Below are 24969 nucleotides of genomic sequence, written 5' to 3'. Positions count from 1 at the left end.
CTCTGTTTAAAGGAGAACACGTGTGTTTGGGAGAACTGATGACTACTGTCCAAAATCTAGCTAGTACCTCTAGTTGCCCCTTGTCCATCATATGGGAGCCTACATTCTAAAACAGATCATGTGAATTCTCATTGAGTGAGACGGGCAGAGGTTTAGAAAAGACCCCCACAGTCATCTCAACGGCAGAAAAGATAACTCACCAACTACAGGCTACCCTGCGCTTGTCCAGGTGGGATTGAGGACCAAGAGTTTAGAGCCACAGCCTCCCTCTTTCTCATTTTTTTCCTTTCAGTGCAAAAAGTCTATGTCACATCCCTAGGCAACGGAACAAAAGAACACGCCCACACTTCTTGCTCTCAGGCTGTTGAAGGTCTGTTGTCCACTCATGAAGGTTTTCTGAGAATGATTCGCATCTTCTTTTCAGAATTATACCTTAAGGTTTTAGACACAGACTTACCGGATTTGAGCAACCGCCATGCCTGTTGAGTCCTAAAAGAGAAAGGAAGCACACCAGGTGTGGCTAATAGATGTTAATGCACAGAGAAGGAAACAGTTCTTAATCCCAGGATTTGGAAGAACATCAGTACTGAGAAAACAAGAAGCAAAAGTCCCAAAGTGTCAAGGCTTCTATAATGACAATACCCTTCACAGTATCAGTACTTCATGGCCATGCAATATGTTGTGTAGTTAGGACTCGCATCCATCACAGGGCATTTTTCATTTTGTCAAAACCATCTTCTCAAAAGCTGAGAAATATACATGAATTGTTTTGAGGTATGTCATACAAAATGGTTCTCCAAACATTAAAGATTTTGATTTCTATATAAAAACATCTCAGTTGGGGCTTTGGATCCTCAGCACAATTGACACTTGGAAGTGGACAATTCCTCACTGCATATTGTTATATATTGTAGGATGCATACCTGCACCTCCAGTATCTACAAAATCGATGACAGGCACAACTCCTTCCATTAGTGACTTTTAAAAAAACTGCCTTGAGACCTTGTCAAATGGCCCCTCGTAGAGAACTACTGACTTAAATTAAAAACAAAAATTGGGGGACATGTTGGCAGCCCACAATATACAGACCAAGGAGCATTTCTCTGTCTCCAAAATCCTAAGACAGTTTCACTTAAATGAACACTAACCTCTAAAACTGGGGAGCTCTCTGAAACTTTGCACTCTACCACTTTGGCATCACATAAAGTATAGCATTGTGCTATCAAGTGCTGCTTTGTTGTTTATTCCTAGAATTTTACAGATTCAAGCTTTTGCTGCTTCAGTAATAAGTTGTGAGCTAAGTAAGTCAGTATCTACTGTTTCTAAACGTGACTGATATCAGAATGACCCACAAAGGTTTTTCAGATTATTGATTTCCAGTCTGGTCCTTGGATGCTCATTTAGTAGGAATTTTGTAAAAAGATGAAGGCAACATCTTAATAGTGCCCACTCTATCTGTAACCCACTAAATAATGAATGACAAGTAAACTTTGAAAACTCCTATTAGTCTATGTAAAAAACAGAAGCTAATTTGTTCCACTGCCTACTCTAGGCAGTGGAGAAAAGATGGAAATATATTGGTGAAGGCTTGTTCTGAACAAGCTTCCACTTCTGTTGAGAGAAATGAGCACTGAATATAAAATATGATAAGAAACCCAATTAAAGCAGAGGCTCGTGAGGTATGATCGATAGTAACTGAGAAGGGTCAGAAACACTTTGAAGAAAGCCTTCAAGGAAGGCGACTCTTTCCCTGCCAATAACGTGAAGGCTACAGAAGAGAGTGCCATACAAAGACTGTTCTCGGCTTAAAGGACAGATACAAAAGCTCCTCAAGGAGGAAGTGGTCAATTTTATAGATCATACAATACTGTGACCAGACTAGAGAAAGGTGATAAGAAGCAAGAAGCAGAGAATGATCATGTAAGAGGGTTTAGACGGTTAAGGTCAAGAACGAATTTATTCTACTTGCAATAGAAGCAAACCAAAGATCTTAAAGCACTAAATTTCACTGTATCCTTTTATTATTAATGGATGCTTCTTAATACATGGTCCCCCACCTGTTTTCTGAGATGGTAGAGTTTAGAAACTATCAAGAAGGAAATGAGGAACCAAGAATACAGCAAAGAATTCTTATGACTGGAAAATACTCTCACAACCAAGTTGAAAATCAAATCCATCCAGTGAAGGGTTATCACAAGATGGGGGAAGAAGTTCATCCCCAGAAAAAATTGTTTCAGTGATTGGCTGATATCTTTACTATACAGTACCCAGTGGGAATCTGATTATCCAGTAACAGTGATGCTTACTGAATAGTTTGGAAGTTGGGAGGCATGTCTTCTTTAAACAATAGGTCTTCCAGCCCAAAGAGGCTTCATCCAAGTAAGAATGTAACCGAAAAAAAAAAAATACCATGCTGGGAAGATGGGAGGGTAGGAAAGGTATTTATAATGAGTAGAGGTGTTCATCAAGGGAATTCAGTGACCTCTCATTTATTCACAAGTTGAAGTTTCATTGTTGTTTTTAACTTTTATAAGAAGATAAATGCAAAGCAAATAGTAAGATCTGCTCCATTTCTTAGCTGTCCCCATTGGCAAGCACTTATGGATGGCAAGTGATTTCTATCTATACAGCCCTACAGCAGAGCCCAGCTTTTGACATCTTCAGAACTACCAAAGAACATCCTGTATTCAACATTACTGAATCGTAAAACAACTCTAATGGCTTCAAAGTCTATGGAAAATGAATGTTTCTGGAGGGACCACACGAAAAGTTTTGTACTAAGACCTCTGCGATCCTGTGTTAAGAGAAGACTTACTACCAAGGTAGAGGGCTTAATCTTTTGGGTAAGCTCCTTAGAACACTGTTAAGTGGAACTGGGTGGAGTCAACTTCTGATTACAATGTTTTGGTCAAAAGTACAGATGTCAGGGTAAGCACACCAAACAGGAAGTGAGGTCAGCAATGGAGCTGTTAAGAAGTCTGCTGAGAGAAATGGAAGAGAGCGAACAGATCAACATTAGGTCTCATCTCTACAGGATTCATGCAGCCTAGCCATCACGACATGCTCAACAAGCACCTACTAGGCTCCCAACACTTTGCTAGATACTGGTATGATGGCAAGGACAAGATGCACCCAGTACTCCACGGAGTTTTCTATCTACCAATCAAACAGCAATGAATGCTCTCAGTCCAGTGCCTTTTCATGCGGGCTATACTGAGCATTTCATTTGCCATTTTTTGTCCAGTTCAAGAAGAGCAAAGGTCAATGACTCAAAAGCAAAGACGTGGAGAGAACTCCCTGAAGTCACAGGGCCAATTTTTAAATCTAATTTTTTTCTAATGCCTTTTTGGGGAAGTCAAGAGTTTATGGCATTGATCTTCTTAGAAATTTAAAATTTAGAATTCGGACTATATATACTATGCACATTAAGAGCGTATTTGACCATGTGATTTGACAATATGGATGAACATATTAAATTACTAAACACCATATTAAATCCCTAAAAGCCTCATATTTTGCTGCTAGATGTTTACTACAACAGGGCGTATAGGAAGAGAAATAATTGGGTTTAACTGTTTCAACCATATAAATAACACAGAAGAATTCCGTCAAGACAGGACACCTGGGTAATGTCCTTGGTTCTGTCACTGAGCTATTTCTGCACCACCTTCAACTCTCCTGCTCTTCCGTTTGATTTATTTACACCAGAGGATGGAAAAATCTGCATAATCCACAAGTCTACTACTTGAATCTGAGGCTAAAACTGACCCAAATTTTTTCCAATCACTTTGAAATTTGTTTTTTTTTAAGATTTATTTATTTATTATGTATACAACATTTTTTTCCATGTATGCTTGCATGCCAGAAGAGGGCACCAGATCTCATTATAGGTGGCTGTGAGCCACCATGTGGTTGCTGGGAATTGAACTCAGGACCTCTGGAAGAGCAGTCAGTGCTCTTAACCTCTGAGCTATCTCTCCAGCCCTCACTTTGAAATTTGAAATGAAGTCTGATGATGCTTAATAGCCTGTAGGTTCTCCAGAAGTGTGGCCAAAAACCATTGGTTCACTCATGACATCCTTGGCATCCTTGTTATTTATACTCTATTCCCTATACAGCCCATACAAACTAAGTCTGGAAGGTTTGATTTCCTAAACTCCTCTCAAATATGTAAATGGCTTACAACATTCTTCCTAGCTATTATAAAACACAGGTCATCTTCTCCCATCTCTGTTAGAAGATAGGTCGCATTATAGATACACTCTATTCTTCAATTTGGAGCCAGAGAAAGCATCCCCAAATCTGATAAAGTCACCAAGAGGTACTCAAGGACAGCACCCAGTTGTAATGATGGAATAGCCAGAAACTGAATGTGAGAAAACCACGGAGGGAACACTTTGAACAGGAACATAAGCTGCTATGATACATTCGTTCTGCAGTGAAGATAAAGAAAAGCATCGTTGTACCACACTTTGAAAAAGTAACTGATACCATAAATTTTCAATGCTCTTATCACTTATGCATTTTCTCAGTGATGTTTAAAGTGGACCTTAAGAGGTGAATGGAGTGTCCTGAGTCTGGGAAATTGTTCAAATACATAACACACAATAGACGCTCCACAAAGGGTTTTTTTTTTGAGTGAATAAATGACAAGCACTTATTTAGTATATGTAGTCTTGCTTTGGACAGGAAATACAATGCTCCAAAGAAAGAATATTAACTATTTATCCCTGGGTTTTATTTCAGGGGAGTGAAGAAGTACTAAAGACTCATAGAGGGGGAAGTCTTTCCCAGGGAGAGCATAGTGCAGTCAAACCCCATAGAGCAAAGCAAGTGGAATATTTGTGCTGAAGGACAAAACAAGTCCAGAATTATTAAAAACCCAAATGACTGAGGTAGACAGAGTTCAGCAGTGAATCTTCAGCCCCTAAGGGTCTTGCTACTGTGAAAAGCAACAAGTTTTACTTTGAATTCCACCTACTATGCTGCTGAACACAAGTGCGTCATCATTATAACGGATGTGTGTGTGTGTGTGTGTGTGTGTGTGTGTGTGTGTGTGTGTGTGTGTATTCGGAGCACGCAGGTGATTTCTTTCAGAAACGCTCTCTAAAATCTTCCCTTTCCCAGTCCTAATACAAAGCACATCTGCATAAAGGCCCAAATTAGTAGAAAGAGCTGTTTACCATCAAACATTTAGAGCCTAAGAGGATATTGTACCATGAGCTTGACCATGAATTTATTATTTTAAGAGAGATAAATTAAAATGACAATATGAAATACTTGGGCTGTATTTATATATTTGTATATGGAAGTAATAGCCATTCATTAAATGGTCACATAGGTTTTTATGTAAGGAGCCAGTTATCACCTTTCCTTGGCCACCAGCACTCTAAGGAGGGGCTCAAAATGACCTGTAATTACAAACCAAAAGGCACCAGGACACAGCTTATGGACAATAGGTTGAAGGCAGGTGATGAGAGTGCACAAATAGGACAGAATAGCAACCATTACAGAAACCTGATTACCCTTAAGACTACTTTAAAAGGTCAATCCCAGAGCCACCAGTGCCTCCGCAGAAACGAACAAGCATCAGTAACTGCGCAACGCTCACTTGGCTTTTCCGGACAAACAGCTATGCTAAACCAGAGAAAGAGCTGTTTCTTGTTCCTTGAAAATCAGCCTATGAAAGAAACTTAACAGTTTCCTAAGCTCACACCCTCACCTTTCCAGTGGAAAGAAATGATAAGAGGTGCTCAATTTGCCTCAGTGACCAGTCTAGAACCAACCCAGGCAGCTCCTGAACCTCTGAGCCTACCATTCCTGACTGCATCAAAGCCTTCCTTGAAATAAAAAATACAGTTTTAATGGGAGTATGCAAATTCCAGACAGCCTTTGCCTTACTATAAATATTGATTTTTTTTTCTTGTCAGCTCTTTGTCTTGTCTGTTTCTCTCCAGGTTTTTTTTTTTCAAATTGGCAGTCAGAATGCTCAATCTCAACAGTGAAAAAAGCACGTCACAGAAAACCCAGTAAACCAGCAGACGACAGAACAACTGTGGCGTCTCATCTCAAAACTACACATCTTCAAGGTTGAAAATAAAAGGTTTAAAAGCTGCTGTCTGTCCCCTCACAGTCTTCAGAAGTAGTGCTCATTGCTCAAAGATCTTTCTTTTCTCCCTTCTTGTCTTCTTTCTTCCTCTCTCTCTCTCTCTCTCTCTCTCTCTCTCTCTCTCTCTCTCTCTCTCTCTCAAAAAAAAAACTGCGTAATCTAGAATTTTCTTTGGTTAGCCATTAATGTGAAACATGGACTCCTTCAAAGGACACAAGTTCCATAAGCATTCCATATATTGCATATGCTCGGTGGGTACCTGCAGCGACAGCACAAAATAAGCCCCCAATAAATATTTGTGCGACACTGAAGTTAACAGAAAGAAGAGAGGTCACCATGAGGTAAGGAAGGATCCAAGAGAGGACTTCCTGGTAACCCCTTAAATTAAGCAGATAATCTGTCTCTTTGCACACTCCTAGGAAAACGTACAAACTCCTTCCAAGGAATAAACTCGGTGCACTTAAAGCTCCCTGCGACATTTCTCCAGCAACTCCGCTGGCCACACATCCAGATTAGTGGATAGCCTTCACTTCTATCTACCTCAATTCTAGTCTTTCCATTATATCTAACCAAGAGCAGCAAGGTAGTGATGGGGTCCAGCCCCAGGTAGTGGACTCAGTGACCACTGCTCAAGTCAAGGGACACTGAGTGCACCGACGGCTTCATGCATGGATTTCGAGGAGCATGGCTGAGTTCTGGAGCAGGTGGACCTCCCGGGTGAGGTACCTGGCACACCCAATTCCCCAGCCAAAAGACCTCTAGAGAGCGGACCCCATCACCTCCACGCAGTCCCCCTTCTTTGCCAGCAAAGTGGCGCCCCCTTTTGTCTCCGTGCCTGCCGGGACACTCACTTACCGCGTAGTGCAGTCGCGGCTTCTCGCTGTAGGACGGGTCCCCCATGTCCCCGCCTGGAGGAGCAGCAGGCTCTCCTGCTCAGCCTAGAGTCACAGTGTCTCTTAGAGGTTCCCTTTACTTCACTGCCATCTCAGAGTAAGCTCTGGGCGTCAGCCCTGCTGTGTTCTGAGCGCACTGAGCTCGAGCTTGGCTCCGCGAGTCGCTGGCACGAAGTCCCGAGGCAGAGCCTGTGGGGACCGGGAGGAGGAGGCAGCGAGCAGGGGGAGGGCGAGGAGGAGGAGGGAGCGGCCAAGTCTGATGAGATGGGCGGGCATTTAATTCCTTCCGCTCCTGGCCAGTCCCTGCTGAGGCAGTGGCCGCTGCCAGCTGTTGGAGGCTGCAGCCACTGAGGTCGCCCAAGACAGGTGTCAGGTTGGCCAATGTCCCGCCTCCTAGCACTTGACTCCTCCCCGGCCCCCTAGTCCTGATATTCAAGGCTGGGGCTTCAACACCTGCGCAGAGAAAAGCTTAGGTTTCCAAGAGAAATTTTGATTAACTTTCAAAGAGCTGGGCGCCTGTTGCTAGAAGGCAATTCCCATCGATCTCAAGGGAGTTGAGGGTTTTGAAAAACCTTGATCTGAGTCTCAAAATGCTGGGACCCTCAGAGATCTCAGGCACGTGAGAAGGATCTAAGCAATACTGCCTCTGGGACCTGCTGAAGCTAGGAGGATGATTTGGAGGCTGGACAGAAAGGCTAAGGAAGTTTGCACTAGGCAGTGTAGGGAAGCCCAAAGAGATAGTCGTAGAGAATTTGTTAAAACAGGAGTGAGTTTCCACCCCGGCTGGGTTTGAGCATGCATTGCAGAGTAAGGGGCAGCACTGAACAAGGAGCTATCTGCTGTTTTGATCCTTAGGTGTCAACGGGGAAAACAGATCTGCAAAAATTTGGAAAGAAAAGAGGAACACTACTGGCAAACACTGCCAGGCAAATCAACTCGTTTTTTTAGCACACACTGGAACTGCACAATAACTCATACAATTGGTGTCTGCTCTAAAATCCCTCCATGGAAACCTGTCCTTTAAAACACCTCATTAAAAAAAAGTCACCAAGTTTCCTCAGAGAGAAATGCAGACAAGGCAGGAGGTGGGGGTAGAGTGGGGAGAGAGCGGAGGCTCCAGACCCGTGAAATTCACTAACTCAGGCCCCAGATTGGTAGCTGGGGTGAGGGAAGTGGCCTTGGGGATGACTTAATGCTAGTTCTTCAGTGTCCTGTCTATTGAACTATAGAAACACCCTCTGCCGGATCTGTATTAGGGGCAAAGAGAAAAAAGCAGGACATGGTCCTTGTCTAATTCATGTGGACAGGCCTGTTCACCAACAGACATATAATTATTTGAAAACAATTGGCAGCATATTCATAACAAACAGTGGAAATTGTGAGCACCAAGGAGCAGGAATCCTAGATAATTTCACAATGGTCCAACTATTTGAAAAACTGGACAGTTATATTGAAGCTGACTGCATGCGTGCCTTCTCATGCAACGATTCTCTTTGGTGCTGCACTGGTGGTATAGAGATGAGCATAGCTGCCTTCCACTCACGCATACATGGGAATCATTAAAATGACCGCACCACATACAATTGTGTTCATAATATTTTCAGGCATAGTTGCACACAATGGGACTACTCTAAACATTTGTAAACTGGTGCAAAAAAAAGTCATCGTCAGGATATGTGCACAGTAAAATAATGCTCAGAAATAGTCAGATATGATCCGTGGTAACAGACGACAGAATAGCAATGATCAAGGTGGAGAATGGGGACTAGGAAGGAAGCAGAGAGCAATTTGTGTTCTGGGGTGCTAAAGACGGTCTGTGGTTTGATCTGTAAGACAGTTACTGGAGCGTATTTGTGCATAAACAGCCATTGCACCATAGAGTTCAGCAGACTGGTGCCACTTACGCCCTTTGCTGTGTGTATTTTACACTGCCATGAAACATACAAAATAAACTTAAAGTCAAGCTTCTTCTCAAACAGAAATCTGCAGCCAGAATGTTGCCTATATTATGAGCAAGACATTCAGTTGTTTGCCTGCACCTCTCGTTCTCCCTGCAGTTTGCATTGCTCAAATCCCCTACTCCTTTGCTATAACGGGAGCATAGGCTCAACCTGTTCACTTTAGAGGCTTCCCTGCTCAAACATGTCCAGGCAGGACTGGGAAAATGACACACTAAAATCCTCTCCTTTTACTTTCATTCTTATTGGTTGCTGAAAAAATAACCTTTAGAAGGAAGTCTTCAAAGAAAATAGAGAACTACTGCACACTTTGTAATCTTCCGCCCTTCAAAGACTCACAACTGCCACAGCCTAGGGAGGATGTGTGAATGAAAATGAGATAGGAGGTGGACTAACCATGATAGGCCAGGTTTAGGGACTTTTGCTCCACCGATTTCTACCCAGATGAACTCTCCAGCTGAATAAGATGGCTTAGCTTTGGGGCCACACAGTGAGGCCCTGTTTCCAACAAGCAAACAAGATGAACTCTGGCTTCAGGAATCTTTCTTTTATCATTGAAGCTTGGAGTTTCAGTTAAGCATCTGTTTCTTTGAGGAATGCTACATTAACAATATATCGAAATAAGAAACATTGAGATTCTCTTTGATAAAAACCCTTCACCAGAGTCTTTTGATCATTACTTTTGAGCAATTCACCTCTTAAAACTGGGTTGTCCCCGAATTTGCTTGCATTATATTCTTGAAAATGCAGCAATAGAAGAATTCACACTTCCCAATCTGCGCCCTTACATTTTAGACAGGACTTTTGTCTTCTAGAATATTTCATTCTAAAGTGCTATTATTAAGTTGCCATGAAATCAATGTGATGTCTCCCACACCCCATGGTAGAAGGGGTTTTGTGGTATAGGACAAGGATTTAAGAAGATGAGTGGTTAGTCCTCCAGCAAAGACACCTCATAAAAACATCATCTGTTCATTCAAATCTCAGCCCATGTGTTGAAGGCACAAGTCACAAAACAGGACCTTAAAGATTGTACATAGTACTAAGAGGTCTGTGCACTTAGAAATAATTTAAATTCACCAGTTATTTCTATTTAAGTACATTTATTTCCAGGTCTACTCTTGAATCTCCAGGTGTGTCTTCCCAAATTATTCACTTTTCCAAACCCATTCAGTGCATCAGTCCATAGGCTCTGGGTGAGCTTAATCGTATCTTATGGTGCATGAGGCTTCAAAGTTCATATTTGAACATTTAGGATAATGGGAGACACTGCAGGAAACAAGAACCTTTTCTGTTGGGCTCAAACTTCTACCCACTCATTATAATATTCTTTATTTCTTCTGTTATTGTGGCATTAGAATGCAACCAAGGACTTCATGCATGGTAGGCAAGTACCCCCCCCCCCTCCAAGCTATATCCCTAGGCCTGGTTCCACTTAAAAATAAATTTCTCTATATTTATCATTCTCCCCAGAGGCAACTCAAAAATAATCTCTGAGTTACTCTAACAGCATCATCGCCAAGAGAAAAGCACGTGTGTGCCTCGTTAATAGTAGAGCGCCGGTGCATTCCTGCTCCCAGACATGGTGGCACTATGAACACTGAATCTTGTCTCCCAGAACATTCCACTTAAAATGGAGTCTACCTGTCTATACATTAAGTTACAATTTTCCTTATTTGGTGAAAACTCAAGGGTGATTGCTTACCATTGCTCAGGAAAACCTTAATTACATTTGTGAAAGCAAATTAAACTGTGGGGTTTCGAAGGAGCCAAGAACACACCGGAGAGTGCTTAGCTCCATCAATGTTATTGCATTGGCTATGGGATCTGCTTGAGCAGTGTATTCCCACTCCAAATCCAGTGTCGCCACTCCTCCATCCTATTATCCTGATAGCCCAGCCCTTTAAAGTAGTTTGTCGTTTTGAAACAGAAAAAGAGAGAGCAATTTAGGGGCAACTCGACTAATTTTTACAGAACATTTCTGCATCTACCTTTCAGCCACATTAAGGAATGGAGCGCTCCTAACTCCAGGTCCCGATCCCCTGCTATTCATAGCCACGGCCTCATCCTGAAATGGAAGACATCTTTTATTTTTTATGATTTGTTTATTTTTATTTTATGTGTATAGGTGTTTTGACTGCATGTATGTCTGTACAACATTTGCGTACAGGGCTTTTGGTGGCCGGAAGTTGTATGATACTCCGGAACTGGAGTTACAGGCAGTTGTTATTTGCCATGCGGGTACTGCAAAACAAACAAGTGTTCTTAACCATTGAGCCATCTCTCTAGTCCCAACAGTATCTTATTTTTGATTGATTTCATTTCCTGTCTTCCTTTTTACACTATAGGTCCTCAAATCGCGTGCCACTGACTTTGGAGGACTCCTAATTCTTTGTTGTGGAGCAGCCTTGTGTCCTATAGCATGTTTAGAAGCACCACCTATTTTTAACTCTAGATGCCAGCAGTATTTATTCTCCTCCAATTACACAAACTGTCTCCAAATATTGCCAAATGGTCCTTGGTGCAAGAGGATGCAAAATCACACTTGATGGAAAGTAACCATATTTTAGAAAGCTAAGCACCCAAAACTGTTAGTCATTTCCTAACTTTATGTATACATAGACACATGCATAAATATGATTTTATTACATCCAGCCTCTTTTGATCAATACTATATTTGAAAGTTCATCTGTATGGTTGAATGTCATTGTAGCTTGTCCTTTCCATTGCTGTGTGGTATTCCATTGCATGTGGGACCATTGTTTATATTTTTTAACTGCTAATGAACATTTATGGTCATTCCAATTTAGGACCAGTGAAAATCACATACCTTGAGTATCTCCACACATATCCCCATGTGCACACATGGGTGCCTTTTTACAGGGTAAGGAACTAGAAATAGAGTTGTAGGGCTATAAGCATGCCTGAGTTTAATGTTACTGGATAGTGCCCCACAGTTTCCCAAATGGATTGTATTAATTAAAAGCTTTATTTACTCTACCATATAAATAGACTGAACATAGTTTATATAAAGGCTGAACATAGTTTAGAGTTGACTCTCTTTTAGGCTTTCTCACAGAGCTACGAAAATTAAATTAAAGAACCAAATCCCAGGATAAAGAAGAGCTAGGAAGTAGCTCCTTGCCCCTCCCCCTTTTCAATATCATCTCTCCTGAAATTAAAGGAGGGCCTTCTAGCTCTGCTGGGGCCCTGGCATCAACAATGTCATTGCTGATTTCACCCACTCACAAGCAGGAACAAATGAGAGACTTGGTATGCTTTAGGTGGAGGACATTTCATCGGGGAGAAGTTCAACCAGCTTGTGGGGGGTGGCAATCTCAAAGAACAAATTGGAAACCTATGTGCCACTTCAGAATGATCAGTTTGTTCGATAGTCACAATTCCTTACTTCACTTGCTAAATCCCTAGAAGGATCCAAGAAAGGAAAAAAGGCCCTTGTTCCTTTCTCCAACTCAGTTAAAGATATGACCCTCAGCCTGAAAGCAGATCTGGGATCAAGACTAGTGCCTGAAGAATTCCTAATGATCCCAAGAATATTGCCTGAAACTGCAATCACGCGGAAGAGATTAGAGACTGGCATGGATTTGGTATAGCCTCACGGTGCTGTCTGTGGTCTCAATCACCAGCATAAAGAACATCACAGAGTTATGTATCGATTATGAACAGAAACATGATGACCTGAGAATGCAGGGGAGAAGGCGAGCAAAGGAGGATTGGGGTAAAGAACTATTACGATAGGTTTCCATTAAGGTACCATTGGTTCTACTGTACTTGCTATCTGATATGTTCACTGAAGAACTGCTACTCAGTGTGCCAAGGATCCCGGGAGAATGCCCTTTAAAAGAACCCACAGAGAGATGGTTCTAAAATAAATGTTCTGTTCAAGGGTCATTAATCAAAAAAGGAGAGGACACAATCCCTCCAGCTATGACTTTCCAAACTGCTGCTTGAGAATCAAGAAATGGCTTGGCCAATTCACTCTTGAACTGATGGCTACTTCAATTAACTGAACATGAGGTGCACTAGACTGTATCTGGCAACACCTATCATGGAGAGGGGAGGGACTCATGAGGGCCAAACCCTCCTTGAGGCAGTTAATGGCTTCTGGAAGAGGGAGAGATATTTTCTTTAGTGGCATAGTCACTGATAAGTTGTCCATGCTCTTACTTATTTTTCTTCTTCTACATTTTAGTTTTTAAATAGTAATATAATTACAACAATTCCCCCTTCGCTTTCCTGCGTTCAAAACCTATGGTGTAGCACCCCTTACACATTCTCAAAACCATGGCTTGTCTCTCTTTAATTGCTTATCATTATTATTTCTAAATGCATAAATATAACCAGCTCAGTCTTGGTAATATTACTTATATGTACATTCCTGACTAATTAGTATTGGATAACCATATGGTGCGCTCTTCCCTGGAGAAGATCATTTCTCCCACACTCAGCAATCCTTGCTGACTGTAGTTCTTTGTTTAAGGTTGATGTCTTGTGAGCTTCCCTCTACTGTGTTATCATGTTCTTTTAAATAATACTTCATCCACACTCAAATTTAAAAAAAAACCTTTAATTAAGACTGTTAGGTTACCAAGAAGAAGAATAAGAGAAGGAGGAATAAGAAGAGGAAGAGGAAGAAGAGAATAAAAGAATATCCAATAACAAGGAAAAAACAGATATGAAAGTAGAAGTAGAAAGACAAATGAGATGAGTAGGATTGGGAGGAGGCAACAGAGGGGTGAATATGATTAAAATGCTTTAAGTACTTCCTCAAAAAGTCATAATGAAACCTGCTCTTATATACAGTTACTATAAGCTGAAAAAAAGAAAAATAACTTTTCATGTATAGCCACAATCAATGCTATTATATTCCTTTTTTGTAATCCTAAACATTCTTCATCTTCATGGTGGCTCAAATACCAAATTGCAGAATTTCCAAGACTGGGACACCACTACAAGTAATAGAATGATTATTCTAAATAATATTGATTTCACTGTTTATTGAGCACCTAAATCAGGGGTTCTATGGAAGCCACAAATAGTATCTTCATTATATTGATGCGAGGAAAACATGATTACTTTCATTTTATTCAAGAGGAGAGTTGTTGTATACACATATTATATGGTGCAATTGAAATGTAAATAGAAATTTGAACATAAAACAATTTTCACAGTAATCAAGGAGGTTTCAACATAATGGTCATATTTTATGATTAGTTATACTCATTCATTTATTTACCAGTATCTCTCTCCATATCTCTTTGGTCAGCAATTCCCAACTGGAGATGATTTTGCTCACAAAGGGGACAGTTGGCAATGCCTAGAGCTACCATGGCCTCTTACAACTTGGAAGAAATGCCGAATAGAAGATAACTCTCATCATAAGAATGATCTGACCCATAATACCAAGATTACTGAGGTTGCGAAACCTTTAGTAGCCATAGGAAAGTCACTCTTTAAGAATTTCTACGTAAGAGTAGTATATCTCCTATCGAAAACATTGTCCCTGCTAGTAAAGTATATGTATTGTGCCACCAAAGGATAAATTCACACATTGCAAAAGATTATAGCTAAGCTAACATCAGGAACCACACAACATGGCAGGTTGTTGGAATGCCAGTAGATTGCTTGGCCATTTGTGGCATCCTTTTACAGGACTTGGCTTTTTTCTCCAAATAAACAAATTTTGTAACCTCAAAAATGCCTTAGTTTCTAGGCGCAGCAGTAATACAAAGGGTGACCCTGTGTTACTGTGGTGACTATAGTTTTCAAAACATTTGCACATGCAATGGTACTCCCCCAATAAATCTATCTTGTGATAGATCCATTTTTATGATAACAAGGAGAACATATGAGGCCAACATTAAAATTTTGTTGTCAGGCATCTAATAAAACGAAGAGAATGAAACAAAATGCCCCTCTCCTGCCAAGACACTTAACCTATCTGGAGCCCATTAATCCAACAAATACCATGAGCCAGAGCATTCCAGAATCCTGAGGAATGTTTAACACACAAGGTCAGAACACCAACAGTTTAGCAGCTTCTTGCCTTGTAGTACAGCAAAAACCAAACAAAGGAAACAAAGATTTCTTAAATTCTTTTCTTGGGGACCACATTTTATGAGCATGGATCTCAACTGAAGCAAATTAGTAGACAGCCCCTGGGCACCTTTGGTAATAAGGAGAAGCAGCTACGGTTGCTGCAACCTGAAAGCAGAGAGAGCTGCTCCCTACATCTAATGTGCAGAGGCCAGGAATGTTGTTCGGTATCCTATTGTGAATACACGAGACAGCTTCACATACAGCAAAAGATGGTCTGGCCACAAATGTCCATAGCACAGAGGTTGAGAAATTCTAGTTTATATAAAAATTGTTCCAGTAAAAGGAACTAAGCAGGATCTACACTAGAATTTTTTCTTTGTTTTCATTTTGGTTGTCATCTTTCTTTGCAAACACACACAGTACAGATGAAAAAAATATTACATGAAGATATAAAATTTTCTTCCTTATCATCAGAAGATGATACAAGAAGAAAGGGTCCAAGCATAAATGGCTAATTAGTAATCAAAAGAATAATCTTGAGGGCTACGGCGTCAGCACACATTTCAATGTAGGTTTTTAAATTATTATTGGGAAGAAAGTCCTCAGAACACACTGATTAGAATCGCTTTAAGCACCAGCTCAGAACTGACATTTTAAACAAGATCTCTATGTACAACACAATTCGAGAATCACAGAAATAGTCAGGAGATGCAGAAAACGATGCTTACAATGGCTTGTCCTTGGTCAAGAGATTTGTGCAAAGTCAAACAGGCAATATGAGACAATAGAGACAATACCGGAAGCTATGCTAAGCCCTAAATATCATATTTTAAAAGATGCAAAAATATACCTTGGTATATGACTAAACAGGAAGAATCAGATACACTGATAGCTACTGAAAAAGAATGAATGTCACATTTTACCCAGTTCAGTAGAACTCTGGCTTTCATTTTCCTGCGACGTCATCAAGTTTTCTGCCTACTGTCTTCAGGACACATGAAGTCTTCAAAGTTCTCAAGATATGTTATTTTTCTTTTTCACAAACAAAGAATTTTTCATATTAACAGGTTAAAAAAAGTGATAATGTATGTATGAAATTGACCAGTCCTTACGGTTTTCTAAAGGGAAAACCCTGTTAGCGTCTACTAAAGAGTCTTCTTACCCAGAGAGTGATTTTTCCCCCTCTGATTTTGGAAAATTAAAAATAATCCACTACTGGTTCACTGTTGTTGATGGGAAAGCATTAGCTTTGGAACAAAAGCAAGCTGTTTTTTACATCATAACAGATATTGCAACAACTTCCAAGCTCTCTGTTTGCACCCCTATAAGTACCGTCGCTGCACTGCAATGATTAAAAGGACAGAAGAGAGTCAATCTATAAAAGTTGAAGAAGGACATTAAGGCAATGATGAAAGATTTGAAGGGATGTTATTTGTAAGAAAGAAAAGTCTTTGTGCATTTTTCTGGAGAAGCTTGGACAAAAACCGAGAGTGGAAGTTATGAAGACTCAGGTTTTGGCTATAGATAAGAAAGAAATCTTTGTGTCTGCACTATCAATTCTAAGTGGATAACTAAGAGAAATGAAAATGCATATCCACATAAAAGCTTGCACAAAAATTGTCATAGCAGAAATATTCACAATAGTCAGAACAACTCAAATGTTCATCAGCTGATGAATAGACAAAATCTGTCTACTCGATAGGTTACTTGACCATAAAAGGTCAAGTGTAGTTACATTATATAATCTGCATTCACCTTAAGATATTGATGATGACTGAAAGAAGCCCATCAGAAAAGATCACATACAGTATGATTCTATTTATATGAAATATGCAAACAAGTAAATTAAGACAGAGCATGAGTTCATTTGTGGCTTCTGAGGACTAGGCACTCAAGTGGTTAATAAGTTAGTAAGATCAAAAGTATCATGCTTCTCTTAGTGCTCGTAAAAATGGTATAAAATGGATTGAAGAGATTGTTGTTTACTTTAAATGAGTGAGCTGCGTGGCATATAAATTCTATGGAAGAAAGGGAAGAAGGTGGACAGAGAGAAGGAAGGCAGGATGGACTGTTATCTTTTTCCCTGGTAATATTTAAACTGAGCTTGGAAGTCCTGTAGCTGGAGATATTGCACTACACCACAATTTCCCTATAGGCTTGCTAGCTTTAAGATCTCTCAATGCTTTACCCTTTCCCTGTTTTTCTAGCCCAACCTGAGTGGCCTAAGGCTGAAGACTAGCTTCTATTTTTTTCACTGAGGCCATTTTTTCATTTACTCTTCCCGTGATAACCGAAGGCAAAAACTCTTTGTTTGTCTTACTTATGTGATTGCTTATTGACTTAGGTAGAGTTCTCCAGAAATATGATAGGACAATGACTGACATGGGGATGATTTTCAAAGAATGTGCTCCCCAGAGAAACTTGTAAGGATAGATATAGGGCTGGGAAATGGAAGAAGTAAATTCCGGGAACAGTGTCTAGTGTTATCCCAGCCTCAGTCTGACTCTGATGGGAGAGATCTGGAGTATAAAGAAATCCCAGAGTTTGTTCCTCTTTAAGCCGAGGGACCTCTGACTTCATAGTTTTCCTCCCACCAGGCATGATCTACGGGATGTCCCAGGATGACAGAAACTCCCAGGAATTTCCTGTTCCTTGTGGGTACAGAAAAACTGCTCCAGAACCAATAGGAAATCTTTTGGAAACATTCAAGAGTTGCTCATTAGAAGCTAAGGAATGACACAGAGAATTGGTGTGTGTGTGTGTGTGTGTGTGTGTGCGTGTGTGTGTGTGTGTGTGCGCGTATGTGTATGTGTGTGGGTGTGCGTGTGTGTGTGTTTATTTCTGAGGGCGTATATGTATGTGGTGAAACAGGCACATATGTGCATGTGTGTGTAGAAGCCAGAGGTCACTAACATCCCCTGTCTTCCTGACTCACCTGCTGACTGAGTTTTTGACACAGGGTCTTTTGGCTAATCCTGTAGCTCACCAGTTTAGCTAAGCGCTAGCCAAAGAACTCTGATGATCTGACTGTCTCTGCCTCCCCAGCAGCAGAACTGCAGGCATACACAGTAAAACCTGGCTTTTTTTACATGGGTGCCGGGTACCTGAACTCAAGTCTTTATGCTTATACATTAAAACCAATGTAAAAAGGAAGGAAGGAGTTGGTTCAAATAAAAAGATCTGAGATGTTCTGAGCAGAACTCCAAAAAGAATCAGTACAACATGGCCTGAAATATTTAAGCTGTTCAAAAAAAAATAAACTAGAAAAGCTGTTTATTATTCTGGGTCTATAGCAGGCCCTGAACATGGTAGAAGCTTGAAGCATCCAGATACATTTTCAGATTCTGTGGCTCAAGCTTCTCAGGCACGGCCTCTGCATTTCTGCCATCCTTTCTGATGAATGCTTTATCTGGCATCTTTGCCCACATCACACTTGTTCCATTTCAGAGGCTGGAAATCTTCTGAAGTATCAGAGCTGCTGGCTCACACTGCAGGCATTTCTCACCAGCTTCATCAACTTTATTTACCATTTCACCACTTAGTTTAAGGTCAGACAGATTCCCAAGCTGCAAACCCATGAAAACACCTATGACTGGCTTGAGTTCTCCTGAATTAACACAAATTGGCCTAATATACTGACCATTCTACCACGCACACAAAGACTCTCTGATTCATCAATTTTTCAATCATCACATTTGGGGAGTACTGAGAATTTAACTTAGAGCTTCATGCCAGGCAAGCACTCCACCAGCGAGCTATATTGCTGGCCTAACAATATTTTGGTAGTGTTTAAGATAGTGTTTGCTGTATGTATATCTAGAAACTCCCACGCATTTCCTGCTCCTTCTGTGTACAGGAAAACTGTTTCAGAACACCATAGGACATCCTTTCCAAAAGTTCAAATGCTATGCACAGAAGCTTCACAATGGCACAGAAGCAGACAGAATTGGTGGCTGTGGTGGGAGTGTGGGTATATGGTATACGTTGTATAGGTACAGATGGGCCTTGATTTACAATGCCATTTTCCCACTTTATTATGGTTCAAAAGTGAACAGGGATGACACCAATAGCCATGCCAAAGTGGACAGGGGAAAGCCTATGAGACCTCTACCCTACACGAAGCACTATGCATAACTAAGGAATACAGAGAGTAGGAGAAACAGTCTTCCTCAGGGAAGAGTATCCCAATTGGTTGTGCAGTGCCAAACGGTCAGCCCTGAAAGCATACATATAGGTAGCATTATACAGACTGAACGGGTTGTACTTAGGAGTGGGGGAGAGCGGAGAGGAGGGCTGTTCATGTAATAATAATTAGTGGAAAACGAGGCCATGCATTTGAGAGAGAGTGAGGAGGCGGATATGGAAAGGTTTGGAGGGAGGAAAAGGAAGGATAAATAATATAATTATAATCTCAAAAATAAAAGAAGAAAGTGATATTCATTAATTAGAAATGATCCATTCAAGTTCAAACTTTTTTTCCTTGACTCGAAATATATAGTACAAAAAATTCTGAGAGTCAGCCAGCAGCAGCCACCAACAGATCCTGGTCAGTCTTGTGCTCATGGAAAAACCACATAATAATGCACAGTGTAGCATGCTCCTTAGCTACAGGATCTAGCAGGTTAAGGATATTGGATGCATAAATGCATACTTGACTTGTAGCATTTTCAATCTCTGATGGGTTTATTGGGCTGTAACCTCATTATAATTCAAGGAATATTATGCCTTTATATATTTAAAACACTACCGCATAATCTAAGTACTCCCTAGAAGACCTTTTATTAGAAGCATGTACCTTCTTACAATATGCAGGACAGCATCTTTGCCCTGAAAACTGTTCTCTCAACAATCTTGGCAGGTTTTTCTGAGAAATCTCAATTCTTACAAGCTGTTTCTACCTTCTGTTTCTCCTCCCTGCATGTTTTCCCTTTCTCACGTCCCATGAGGCTATCACACAAGACGAGGGTTAAGCAGAAATGCTGTAAACAGCTGACGGATTGAGTAAATGAAAAATCAAAGACAGGAGGGAGTAGAAATAAAAAGAGCTCCCAGAAGCTCTTGACGCATATTTGGGTGGTAAGGAGTGAGCCAGAGGGCTTTGCTCCAGAGCCTGCTTTTGTTTGTATCTATGAAAGTGCACGAGTTGAAATTCCATAAATAGAGGAGCTTCTGTACCAGGTCCTATTGCTAATATTTTCTTTTCCTCTGACGTCTGTCCTCAGCTTTTCAGTTCATGGTGAGTGCTTAATAAATGCATGACGACTGGTGTTGGAAAGTGTCACAGGCACCAAAAGCATTTGAGAGAAACCTAGGAAAATACCAAAGGGGGGAAAATCATCATTCAATAAATTCTCCTAAACTTAAAAGGGCAAGGATGTTGCTTTTCAACTGGGAGTCTCTGAAAGGACAAACTTGCGAGGAGATGTTTGTCTCAAATTTAGCGCAGGAATGAACTCATTTTTCAAATGGTTGGGAAAAATCAAAGAACTGTTATTACATGATGTGTGAAAAGTATTTGAAATTCAGATTCTTGCCCTTGTAAATAAAGACTTCTTAGAGCGCAATCCTGCCCATCCAACTAAGTATTTGTATATGTTACTTTCTCCTTAAACTGAGAATGCTGAGCAGCTGCTACAAGGAGTCATTGGACATCCCAGAAAACATACAGGGTCTGGCCCTTCACCGACAATGTTCACTGACCCCTAGATTTAAACAGTGAAATGGCACTATCTTTCTCTCTTTTTCATACTCTGAGCTTTCATCTTCTCCCTCGGGGATTTTACAAATCCCAAGAAAAGATTCTCTCTTCCATATATTCATTTCTATGAACATCCAAATTGTTTATATCAGACTTAATCAAAGAAAGCACCTCTAGCCCCATTTCTTCCCGAACAATACAAATCACAAACATATAACCAACAATACAAAACAACCATTTAATTGCTCCTTTGTTGTATTTATTTTTCTAATCTCAATCATTTGACAAAATCTTCTCACTGGATAGTGTTTTAAGCTTTGTTCGTGCCCTTTTTGTTCCTTGAAACGCATTCTACTTTGGAACACATGTTGGTTCCTTGGTGTTGAACCAAGCTTGCTACTTATTTGTGCTGAACTGAAGTACAATGAGCCATGTGCTTTGAGACTAGAAAAGCAGACGATTGGAAACCATACATATCCTCACTTAGTCCCTAGAGTCCTCTGATTCTACCTTGTCATTTAAACCCTAGCACACTTACAAGAATCAAATTCATTTTCTAAATTGCATTTTTATGGCATAAAGCTTTATAATAGACTGTGACTTTAGAGGAAGGTCACATTGTATGTATAGACACATATACATATATGTGTATGCATGTTCAAAAGTTCAGAGTAGTCAAGATTCTGGGGGCTATTCAGAAATCCAGCTCACTTTCCATAACTAACTCAGTGTACGTAGCATCCTCACTATGCTCTGAATATTCCACAACACAACCATGCATCTTCTTGTTTTTTTATACTCTGCGATTTAAGGTCACACATTAAACAAGATTCCTTGTTTACAAGAAGAGATTTCTCTGTGTTATATGCCCTTCTTCTTCCATCGCATCCATCACCTCTCTTCCCTTCCACGTATTCCATTTCCCATTAGCGACCAAAACTCCTAATAGCTTCTCTGGAGTTCCTAGAGGACAATTCCTGACTCGCATTACCATGCTCCTAAAAGAGTCTCTGCAGCCATCCTACTGGCATCTCTGCTAGAATACTTATTTGTTTTGTTTGATATATCTTTCCAAACAATGTTCTCCTCAAAAACAGAACTGTCACATTAATCTTTTATCCGGAAGTCTGATCCCCTTCCTACTGTATAGTAATAGCTGGAAGAATATTTGTTGAACACTTTTCTTAACCATGACTACAGAAGAAGAGAACAAATGCTATGAGTATTTACAGCTCCAACAAAGTTATAATGAATCTGGACCAGAATTAACTGCAGCTACAGCAATTGTTCCTTGGAGTAGCCTGGTGATGGTTACAACAGAAGCATTCCTTTGGCCCAGACTTAATGAACACACATATGGTTTGAAATGTGTTAAAGGGTCTCCCACAAAGGAATTCAATGGGTGCTGTTTCTCACTTGCATGCTAATCTCTTCAGAGTTCAGGAGTCAAGACTCCTCCATTTGACTGCCCACTGAAAATTATAATCTATGAAATGCCTTTCCAAAGGGCACTTGATAAATCTGAGTTCTGTCTTTTGGTATCTGTGAGTCCTATCTGTACAATCTGCCCTATACAACTCTGTCATCAGAAATTAAAATGTAAATCTCTACAATTCCACTCCATGGGACCAGCAACAGGCAGAGTAACTTAAGATAACATTATCCAAATGCTCTGATCCGCAAAACAAGAATTCCACTTAGCCTTAGAGCATAAGAATTTGGCAATTGGATCATTGTTCCAATAGCCTCAATTCCATCAAATCCATTCTATTTTCAGGACCACGAGGGAAAGAAAAAGAACCTGGATACAATTTTTCTAATAAGATGTCCATGGAAACAACAGTAACCCAAACACTGTGACCTAAGCAGCTGAATAGCTATCACTTCACCTTCTACTACTAGAGCTCAGTATTCACAAAACTATATACACCATGCCATTTTCTCCTAAAGCAATTGGATTTCTTTGAATACATGGTTGTTTGAGGTGCTATAACTGATCTGAGAGGCTGAATGAAGATCATGAATCTTCTGAGAGTCTAGGAAACAATCAACTACAGTTTCTTCTTATCACTTTCCTGGTAGCTTAGGGGATAGCAATTCTAAAAACATCATGTATGTCTACATATACACATTATATATATACATATGTATATATATGTACGTGTGTATACATATACACATACCGTGTGCATATATATAAGGTGTGTATGAATTTATGCGTAATATATAGTCTCAATAAGAAGATTGTGTTGTTTTTAAATGAGAGATTTTGAAAAATCAAAATGTTAGTACATATTGCATATATACACAAACTTTTATATTGTAGTTTATGGCAATGTTATTTTTAAGAATGGCCATCAATCACTCTAATGCCTGGGTTATTACATTCCTCATATTCATTTTTAGAATTTAATGTAGTTCTTTCTTTTATAATTCCCAACTTGCATCCATGGAAGGAGATAAATTTAACTCAATATATCAGCCAATTATATAAGCAACTCTTTTTAAACTTCAAGCCATTTCTTCTGGCCTTCTCCTTTAAAAAGAAAAACCTGCCTCAAATTTCTCCTTGGGGAGTAATAACACTTAAATCCTTTTGTAAAATCTAAAACTGACTCTTTTTTTTTTTTTGAGAAGCACACACATTCTATTTGGACTCCCACAAAAGACTGGGCAATCAGCCAAAATTCAAGTGTGCAATTGAGGCAGACAACATTCTGTGTATAAACAGCTCCCCCAGTCTCCACTATCTCTGGAAAACTTCACCAAATTAAGACTAAACAGAAGTAGAAAGATGATATCCTTACGAATTTCCTTCTCGGGCTCAATCAGTCCCACCATGCAGCTCTTCCTTGAGTCTTCAGTGTCTCCTTTGGGCTAGCAAGCCTAGAGGCATGGTGTGTGCTCAGGTAATTCATCATCTGGAGTTAGAACTCCACCTTCTTAGGTTTGCCCATGATGGATACTTGCCATGGGAAGACCTGGTCTTCCATACTTAAACGGTGGAGACAATCTAATGCAAATAAATATTCTATTTGCCAAAACACAGTCCCAAACACAGGTCCAGACCTATTGTGTTGTGTCGCTCTACACGGTTATTTTATGAGGTATATGCCAGAAGTCACATTCATAATAAACTGGCTGAGTGCAGTGCTATTCCATCTCCATCATTATAAAGATGGATGTTCTGTTGGGAGGTGGTGGTGCACGCCTTTAATCCCAGCGCTCAGGAGGCAGTGGATCTCTGTGAGTTCGAGGCCAGCCTTGTCTACAGAGTTAGATCCCGGACTGCTAGGGCTGTTACACAGAAAAACCCTGTCTCAAAAATGAGAGAGAGAGAGAGAGAGAGAGAGAGAGAGAGAGAGAGAGAGAGAGAGAGAGAGAGGAAAAAAGGAAAAAGAAAAAAGATGGGAGTGCTTTTCCTTGCCTTTAGTTCTGTATTTAAAGCTTTATTGCAAAATAGTATACAAGCAGTAAGTGCTGAAGTAATAAGCACACATATCAATGTATTTTCCTGAAGTACCCACCACTGCCAATTGTCCTTCTGGGTGCTGAAGGTCTCTTCCCTTTCTCAATCCCCAAATGTTACCATCTCTTAATTGACAGTCCCATTGGTTTGCTGGTCTGACTCTGAGCTTTTAGTTCAATAGAATCACACTGTACACAGTAGACAATCTTCTTACCAAGGCCTTTTTTCATCCACACTACATGTTGTGGCATATACTCATACTTAATATTTGCTGCTGAGAAGTATTCCATTGCATGAGTAAAACATATCTCTTTTTCTTTCTGCCTGTTAATAGAAATCCTGTTGTTACCAGTTTGGGATGGACATTCTAGCACATGCCTTTTGGTGAGCATTTGCTGAGAGTGGAGACATTCCTCTACAGAAAATCCCAATATACCTCCTTAGTAGGTACTGACCAACAGATTTCCATATCGTTATACCGACCTACACAGCTACCAACATACACACATATAATAAATAAACACAAATAAGTAAAGATGTAAGTAGTGAAGAACACCTTTCTTTGAGCAAAAATGGCATCATGTTTTAGACTTGAAAGACAGTTTAAAAAAGCAACATTAGAGTAGGGGTATATAGGCAAAAGATAAAACTGGCCAATATCTTCAGTAGAGTAATGTAAAACCAGTACTTTAAACATTGGAATTGTATGCCCAGGAGAATCTAGTATCCTTGCAAATTTTGGCACACTAATGAGATACTGATTGATCTGACATTTTGAATAT

The 24969-nt window shown here is 40.2% G+C and overlaps 1 protein-coding gene across 3 annotated transcripts in view; it reads right to left on the bottom strand.

Moving 5' to 3' along the window:
- Positions 1-24969, bottom strand: part of Arhgap6 (Rho GTPase activating protein 6) — a 505314-nt gene that overhangs the window by 244719 nt on the left and 235626 nt on the right. The window contains exon 1 of one of the 3 annotated variants that reach the window (XM_075957614.1): positions 6965-7263. The exons of the other annotated variants lie outside the window; for them this stretch is intronic. Within the exon in view, the coding sequence (XP_075813729.1) occupies positions 6965-7009 (45 nt within the window). The 5' untranslated portion in view covers positions 7010-7263. Of the gene's footprint in view, positions 1-6964; positions 7264-24969 lie in introns of those variants that run through there. 3 annotated transcript variants of the gene reach the window in all.

The sequence above is a fragment of the Microtus pennsylvanicus genome, chromosome X (genome assembly GCF_037038515.1).
Source record: "Microtus pennsylvanicus isolate mMicPen1 chromosome X, mMicPen1.hap1, whole genome shotgun sequence".
Taxonomy (NCBI): Eukaryota; Metazoa; Chordata; class Mammalia; order Rodentia; family Cricetidae; genus Microtus; species Microtus pennsylvanicus.
Note: the sequence above shows the minus strand (reverse complement) of the source record. Positions and strands in the feature narration are given on the sequence as shown.